This window comes from Limulus polyphemus, unplaced genomic scaffold (genome assembly GCF_000517525.1).
Source record: "Limulus polyphemus unplaced genomic scaffold, Limulus_polyphemus-2.1.2 Scaffold6971, whole genome shotgun sequence".
NCBI lineage: Eukaryota > Metazoa > Arthropoda > Merostomata > Xiphosura > Limulidae > Limulus > Limulus polyphemus.
In genome coordinates, this window is record NW_013672581.1 from 1 (window position 1) to 9321 (window position 9321).

The 9321-nt window shown below is 31.6% G+C and overlaps 1 protein-coding gene across 1 annotated transcript in view; it reads left to right on the plus strand.

Annotated features, from left to right (window-relative positions):
* Positions 1-1312: 1312 nt before the first annotated feature.
* LOC106474226 overlaps positions 1313-9321 on the plus strand; it is a gene marked incomplete at its 5' end in the record, with an annotated part of 17960 nt that continues 9951 nt past the window's right edge. The window contains 3 exons of the mRNA XM_022402576.1: positions 1313-1401; positions 4148-4279; positions 8385-8552. Of these exons, the coding sequence (XP_022258284.1) occupies positions 1313-1401; positions 4148-4279; positions 8385-8552 (389 nt within the window). The remainder of the gene's footprint in view (positions 1402-4147; positions 4280-8384; positions 8553-9321) is intronic.

The following is a 9321-nucleotide window of genomic DNA, read 5'->3' on the forward strand; positions in this document are numbered from 1 at the left end:
TTTAAGTCTATTACACTTTATATGTGATCTTTTGTGCTAACTCTTTTATCAAGATTGATACTTATTGGAAGGGTGGTGAATAAATTAGAGAAGAGGGGATACCTAGAGAAAAAAAATGTCACATTTCTCACACTAGGGAAATTCAGAATTTTTTTAATGTTGCCTTACAAAATTAACTTGTATACTATTAAAATATGGATTATTAGCTATAATTTTATGCTATACTAATTGGTATAAATAAAAATTAGTTTAATTACATTTTGAATGTAAGTCACTAAAAACCCTGTGACATGCGCAGTAAAGGATGTTCACATAGAGAGGGTTAATAAACCCAGTACTTAGCCATTTGAACTATTGAAATGGGATAAAAGAGACAAATAATAATAAAAACGAAACGGGGTTCCTTGTCATTAATCAAAAAAAGCAGCTTTTAACCAGAAGATAAACATTCTACCATTACAACATCAATTCTAAAAATGTAAAGAAAAGAACAGAACACAAGCTTTGATCGTTGAATATGTGGCGGACTAAAAAATTGGTTTACTTAATTTTGAAAGATTTACCTCATCCTGCCACCGTATTTTGCAACTTTAGATCCACTAAACAGTTTGAGGTCATATTATTTGTCGTAAGTTTCCCACTTAATGAGAATTAAGGGATTTTGTCACTTTATGCATTACATCTGGCTGAAAAAGGAGTACCTTTTAAAGCAACAACAGACATTATGTTGTAACAAAAGATGTAAAATGAAGCAACTGTAAGCCACAATGTAAACAAAGCACTTAAATGGTCATCATTCTTTAATAACTAAAAAAAACTACAATTTCAAATGAGATATTTGGGTTTTAACAGTTTATACATGCTATCTCTTTTTTTTTGTAAAAATACTTAAATGTTTTTTAGAAGTCTTTTAGAGTATAAACACTGGTATTGAGAATAACCATATAAATCGTAGATTATTAGTGCAACAAGGCACGTGAAAATATTTGATACCTATACAGCACCAGTACATTATAACTAATTATTACTATCTCAGTATTTTCTAGTTTCACCTTTCCACAATAAAACTTAACAGCTGATGTGTAAAAATTATAATTACTTGATTTTCTTTTGCTACTTATACAAACAGTGATAGATGGGGCAGCTGGTCCAAACTGTCCAGGGGCCCTTCAAAATTAGTACTTGTATATTTAATTATACAAACTGAAGGGAAAATATTCTGAAACACCAAAAAAAGTATATTAAATAGGTTGTTTTTTTTCCCCATTCAGGTTTGTAGACTGAGTGAATACATTTTTGTTTTTTTCAGTAGATCATGGCAGTGGTAAAGATGTTAGCAACATCGATAAAGAGGCAAGACAGCAAATAAAGTTTTCCTCAGACATAGCAGTGGATCAACCTGTAAGTTCAAATAATTGTTCTTTCATTTTAAATTTTGTTTAATTCTACAGAGATGTCAACCATTCTGATTTTTTATTTCCAGGTTATATCACAGCCTTTACATTCTGATAGTTTAGGTGATTTTTACTTTTGCAGATTTTGGCATGGATGATTTGTCTACTGGCTGAAGAATCAAATATATTGTTAGGGTAAAGGTAATAACAAATAAAATATAGTTTTACTGGAAAAAAAAAGTTACACAAATGAAATTTGAGATTTTTGAGACAAAGAAAAGTATTTCTAATCTTAGTTTAAAATTCACTTTGCACTTGGACTAGTCTAAAAAAAAAGACTTGATATATTCATGGACAAATCTTTAGTAAAAATACTTTATTTACAAAACTGCCTTTTTGTGTAAAAACAACATGTAATGTTTACTAAAAGTCTGCCATATTTTGTGAAGATAAACATACTGTATTAAAAGTTGTAGTATGAAAACTGTAATGAGTACAAACTGGTTACAAGGTTGGTCAATTTGACCGACCCCGTGCTGAGAGTTAAAATGTTATAAAACTGTCTGAATACAGCTGTAGAAGTACAAATACTTAAACTACTATTATCTTGGGGTATAATGTGTCATTTTATTCCATAAAAACTTTATCAACTAGACTGTTTAAAGTATGATAAAAAGTTGTAAAATTAGAAATAAAATGAACGTCTGTGTTCTTTATTATTGGTCATGAAATTTCTCTTGAGAGTTTGAACTGCTAAACATTTCACATTTATTTTCTGTGTTTATTTTATTGTCAATAACTGAAGTAGAAATCCGCTCAAAATAAAGCAACAAATCACCACTTGTGTCATTATACTGTATATGTGACACTGCAATATGATATCCCAAGAGCAACAAATCACCACTTGTGTCATTATACTGTATATGTGACACTGCAATATGATATCCCAAGAGCAGCAAAGAAATAAGCTGACTTGACCCCTGCTCTGAGAACAAGATGTGGAATTTATCAGCTTAAGTATCCTACAGTGTTTACAATGAGAATTCCCCAGAGTAATAATATTGCACTTTGAATCTGTGAAAATGTTTTTTTATATGGTTCGGAGCCGATCCAATAAACATTGCTAGTGTTTGAGTACTGGTTATTCTTCTGTGATGTTTGTAATTTAGTAGTATACCAAAGATATTATATAATCCTATTTCTCTTTCAGCAAACTTATTCATTAGCCAATAAATACTCTTTATTCAGAGATGCTTAAATTTTAGCCATTTTTATTAAAGCATAGAAGAATAAATAAAAAATAAATTGGAGAACAAAGATTTTGTGCTCATGCACCATATGTGCTAAGCCTTATTTATTCTTCTGAGTGGGGAGTGAAGAGATATTAATTTTTGGAGCTTCAAATATATTAGTGCACCCAAAACCCCTGTAATTTATCTGGGTTTCTAAACAAGGTGTATATGACTTTAAAAACATTTCATATATGCTCAGAACAACAACCTAGTCATCATACTTCAACAGTTTCTGTAAAATTAGAGCTTTCTCCATCAAGCTATTTACGTACACAGGAAACGGCTCTTTCTATTGGTAGTAAACGCTTAGTTAAAAGAAGTAAATGGGACTAGACAAGAGGTTTAAAAAGAATGGATTAGTGGGAGGAGCCACTCTACTACATTGGCTAAATATACTAACATCACAGCAAATCAAAGAGGTGGGAGGTTCTAGAAGGGACTAGACAAGAGGTTTAAAAAGAATGGATTAGTGGGAGGAGCCACTCTACTATATTGGCTAAATATATTAACATCACAGTAAATCAAAGAGGTGGGAGGTTCTTATTTTATATTCTAGCTTGTCTATGTCTCAACTTTGAGATTCTAATTTGTTAGCCATTGTATGGTAAGTGTAATAACATATTAACTGAGCAATAACACAATAGGAGGTGATATGTGACAAACCAAAATTGATATTTAGCCTTTTTTTCTTTATGTATCCTTTTAAATTAAGAAATTTAAACATCTAATATCAAAATTCGAATTATAAACTGCACTTTGATGTCAATTCCATTGAAAATAACTCTAAAAGGTCATGACATGCACTCTTTAACATGTCCGCAGCAAAAGTGTTCACAACATTCACTCTTTAACATGCCTGCAGCAAAGGTGTTAAACATAATACTGCAGACAATCTATTTTTAGTGTAACCTTCACTCCAAGGTTCTATTACTTTAATCATCTAAGACTTGGATGTCTGGTAAGCCAGCATTGCACACTATGCAACATTGTGTATCTTTTGTTCTGCTTAAGTTAGCATTTCTTTAATACACATCTAGTGTCCTAAAACCTTGCCTTTCTAGTGGTGTGAATTCTTTTTCACACCTACCAGCATTTCTTTAATACACATCTAGTGTTCTAAAACCCCTCCTTTTCCTGTGTATTAGATGCTTCAACCCATGTGATATGCCATGATACTAAAACTGTAAGTAGTGGTATCAAACAGAGATTCTTTGTTTGATAACATCAGCTTTAAGTATCAGTTTATCAATGATTCAACTTGTGTAGATGTGTTTTTCTTGTGTTTCATGGTTGAAAGTTTGTCTATAAACACTGGTATTTAGAAGACTAGTCAATTTTTCCAAATGTTTAAGTTTTAATGAAGAAGCAGCAGCAAGATAGTACAAGTTTTAGAATTGTCATCTGTCGCTCTGTTTAAATATTCATACTTATAGAGTTTTAATTGGTTATATTTTTGTGAAGGGTAAATTAGTGCGAGCCCCTACACCTTATCCTAAGGAATTGAAAGCCCATGCTAAACATGCTCGGAACTATGCTTTGAAACTCCAAGAAAATGGCAGAGAAGGATCAGAAGAACCAGTAGTTGAAAACAAAGTAAGTAAGAGTCATCTGTAATTGGATTAAAACAAGGTTTATTTGATTACTATATTTTTGGCACTTGTGTATGAAGATAAAATCATAAATAATATTCAACGTTAAAACTGGTACACAGTTAAAAACATTTTATTTAGGCCTATCTATGGCCTTCAAAAAGTTGACGACTCTACACGAAGATGACGTTGAAACGTGTAGAGTCGTCAACTTTTTGATGGCCATGGATAGGCCTAAATAATATGTTTTTAATTGTGTACCAGTTTTAACGTTGAATATTGTTTATGATTTTAAGGTTTATTTGATTTTTTTTCCCCCACTTTTCTGAATTCGGGTTTTAATTTTGCCTTTTTTTCACGTAAATTCACTGAGAAAACACGACCTGACTATTACATTCAACAAATTATATTCTGTTATACATGCTCCGAATTTACCCAGTTTGGGATAATTTCAGTAAAAGATGATGTGCATTAGTTTTTTATAGAATGTTAACTCTTTTTAGTTGCAATTATAGAACACTGTGGTTTCTTTTGAAGCGTGTCTGGATAGGAGGTTTCATATCACATACCAGGTCCTCGTGTGACATCAGAATACAACCTAAATAAAGAATTCTTGGAATAACTTGTTTGTGCAAACTTATATTGTGAATCCAGCTAACTCCTAAGGCGTGTGAAAACTTACATTGTGAATCCAGCTAAATCCTAAGACACATGCAAACTTACATTGTGAATCCAGCTAACTCCTAAGACACATGCAAACTTACACTACAACTCCCATTAACTCCTAGGACATTTGCAAACTTACTGTGTGAATCCAACTAAATCTTAAGACTGTGCAAACTTATACTGCAACTCCCATTAACTCCAAAGACACTTGCAAACTTACACTGTGAATCCCGCTAAATCCTAAGACACGTGCAAACTTACACTGTGAATCCAGCTAAATCCTAAGACACATGCAAACTTACACCGTGTATCCAGCTAAATCCTAAGACACATGCAAACTTACACCGTAATCCAGCTAAATCCTAAGACACATGCAAACTTACACCGTGTATCCAGCTAAATCCTAAGACACTTGCAAACTTTCTTGTAGATCCAGCTAACTCCTAAGACACATGCAAATGTACTTTGTGAATCCAGCTAAATCCTAAGACATGTGCAAACTTATGTTATGAATAAAGATAACTCCTAAGACAAGTGCAAACTTACATTATGAATAAAGATAACTCCTAAGACAAGTGCAAACTTACACTGCAACTCCCATTAACTCCTAAGGCACTTGCAAACTTACTGCGAGTCCAGCTACATCCTAAGACTGTGCAAACTTATCCTGCAACTCCCATTAACTCCAAAGACATGTGCAAACTTACACTGTGAATCCAGCTAAATCCTAAGACTGTGCAAACTTACACTGTGAATCCAGCTAAATCCTAAAACACATACAAACTTGCACCGTGTATCCAGCTAACTCCTAAGACTGTGCAAACTTATACTGCAACTGCCATTAACTCCTAAGACACTTACTGTGTGAATCCAGCTAAATCTTAAGACTGTGCAAACTTACACTGTGAATCCAGCTAAATCCTAAGACTGTGCAAACTTACACTGTGAATCCAGCTAAATCCTAAAACACATACAAACTTGCACTGTGATCCTGTAAATCTATCTAATTCTGAAATTACATGCCAGCTTGCACTTTGACCCCATGAATCCATCCAATTCAGTGAGAAACAATCTTTGTTTTGAATTAGCACTGGAGGCTCCCCTTTTTTTCTTTCCTACTAGATATTTAACTGAAAACTGTCATATCTTTTAGACCTTAAAATTTTTAAACCCACGTGTTTATGTTTAATGAAACTAAAACCTAGTTAATTAATTAACAGTACTGATGGTCTTGCATTAATTAGCACAAGCTACTAATTAATGTTTTTAAAAAGAAAGATGTATTTAATGTTTAAAAAAACATGTTTTGTGTTAATGACCAAGATTTTAAAATAAGTCTTTTGTATTTCAGTTTTCAGAATATATTTTTTCTTTAATTTTTGCTTTCATTGTTGGCTTTTCAATGTTTGGATGTATTTTTGTTAATTTTTTCTATGTTACCATGAAACTTGTTTGTTTTAGTATTCCTATTTTCTTTTGCACAAGTTTTGTTTTGAACTTGTTACATTTCAAGTGTCAGCATCAACTATGTATTAACATTTCACTACATATTATAAGTTTTACATTCTATGTTTGAATTTTTATTGCTAACACAAGAATTTTCAGCACGATCTTTGTTGTTTTTTTGTAATTAGTGTATATGTAAATAACATCTATATAAATATTTAATGCCTAATACTAAAACTAACCAAAATGGTTTATTTGAGATTGATCTAGTCAACCTGAACACACTACTGTAATGATGTGGCTATGTCAGGGTTTTAAATATGAGTGAGCTGAGGATTCTTATACAGTAGGTGTCTGTGACTTGTTGGCGATAAATGTTATCAATAAACGAACAGCACACGATCCACTTGTTTTAAAAAATATTCAAAACAAGTCAAACGTATATATAAAAATTCTTTACACTATGGGATATCACAGTTTTATCTAAAACTCTAAATAATTCTCTTTTCTTGTCAAAATTCCACACAGGCTGATTAAATTACTTTAGAATCCAATTGACAAGACAAATTATTTTTCTCTACTCTTATCACAGTAGTATCAGTGAATAATTCACTTATGTTACCCTATGGGTTACCACAGCTGTATCCTAAACCTTAATTAATTATCTCATTTTCATCAAAGTCCACACAGGTGGGTTCAATTACTTTATAACACTCTTTGAAAGTACAAATTATTCTCCTTATCTCTATTAAACTGTGAAACTCACTTGAAAATATTGCCTATTATGGCTAATCACTCACAAGCTGGCTAACTTTTTTCTGACTGAACTTTTACTTTACTTGCACTCCCTTTTATTTATACGTTGTTCACTGAAGCCTCAATTTCTATAAACTACACAAGCAACACTATAATGTAACAATACTCACTTAAGGTAACAAGAAAAATACCAGAGATTTGAGTAACGTGGTAGCAACAATATTACTAAAGCCCAGTACAACAATCTAACTGCATACACAACATACGACTTGTACAGAGTTATGTAACAAAATTTGTCATAACTAACGCTTCTTAAACAATCAAACTTCAATGTTCCTATGATGAAAACTAAAAAAATCATTAAATATTATGTCACAAAATAAATTAAATAATAATGCTTACACTAAACGGTCTTGTATATCCAATAGGCTGACACAAATTCAACATGACATTGTTAAATTTCTCTATTCTTTCTACCCTACATTATGCATTGAATAATGCTACTGAATCTCTCTTCCTCCCCCTCCTTAAATTACAAATAAACACAATATGTCATCTCTTCAAAAACCCATGTATCCTTTAGTTTTCTTCCCAAACAAACATAATTTTATTCCACAGTTAATAAGTTACTTGTTGATCATTGAAAACATTTTTGGCACAACTACTTCTAAACTTATGTTGATTTTAAAATAAATCACTTCACAATTTGGTTTCAGGATCTTGTTGATCCAACTTTTTATGTATAGACATTTCACGTAGGTTTGCAAGACTACAAAATGTTGTTGATTCAACCCTTATTTATAGACATTTAACCTAGATTTACATGACTTCAAAATGTTGTTGATTCAACCCTTATCTATAGACATTTAACCTAGATTTACATGACTTCAATATGTTGTTGATCCAACTCTTATTTATAGACATTTAACCTAGATTTATTTACATGACTTCAAAATGTTGTTGATCCAACTCTTATCTATAGATATTTAACCTAGATTTACATGACTTCAAAATGTTGTTGATCCAACTCTTATTTATAGACATTTAACCTAGATTTACATGACTTCAAAATGTTGTTGATCCAACCCTTATCTATAGACATTTAACCTAGATTTAAAATTTGAGCTGTATTTGTACATCTGAAGAACCCCTTTATATATTTTATTTACTGTGATCTGACAAGTATGTAGATATGATGATCTGAAGGTAAAGTTAACTTTAATGGAGAGCATGTTGCCTAGGAAACAGAAGAAATTATGATAAATGGTGATCTTCCTGAGAGCTTTGTAGTTAGGACAGGAGTGTCTGAAGCAAGGGTCAAAGTCAAGGAAGCAAAAGTAACAAAACCCAAGTGCCATAGTCTCTCCCCTCATCTAAATGAAAGACATCTGCTATACAAACATGATAAGGTTTGTTTTTGTGTTTCATATTTTTACTGTTTTTGTTTTATCTTTCTTTTATTTGTTTCTTGCCATCATTTTTTTACTTTGATCTTTGGACTAACAGAGGATGAACACAAACCTAGAACCATTCCCATTTTTTTCTTAATTATTCTCTCCTTTTGTTTTTTAACTTGGAATGTGCACATGTACATAATGCTGCATAAGTATGCCAGTTATTGGTACATTGTTAACATAATCTGTGACAATCACTACATTATTTTATCTGATGCTAATTACTCATTCTTTATACTTGATGATACATTAGTCCAAATATTCTTTCAAAAATTCAAAATCAACTTTATATTATCTACCATCAGGCTACTGTGACACTGTTTGTAGTACTGTAGTTTGAAGTAAGTGTGTGTGTTTTGAAGTTTTTATAATGTGTTAATTAATAAGGAAAGGTGGAAGTATTATTTAAAAGAACACACTTTCAAAAGAATGTTGCCACTCTGGTGAAGAACTGAACACATTTGTTTATTTATAAGAAAAATTGTTTACACTTGGATGAATGATTTTTTTGTACTGATTGCTGTTCACTTTTGATTTAATGCTGTAGTCAGTGTGTTTTATACATTAAAGATTAGTGACATAGTTTAAAGTTATATAACTTATCTGATAAAGATTAGTGACATAGTTTAAAGTTATGATTTATCTGATAAAGATTAGTGACATAGTTTAAAGTTATATAACTTATCTGATAAAGATCAGTGACATATGTTATATGACTTACCTG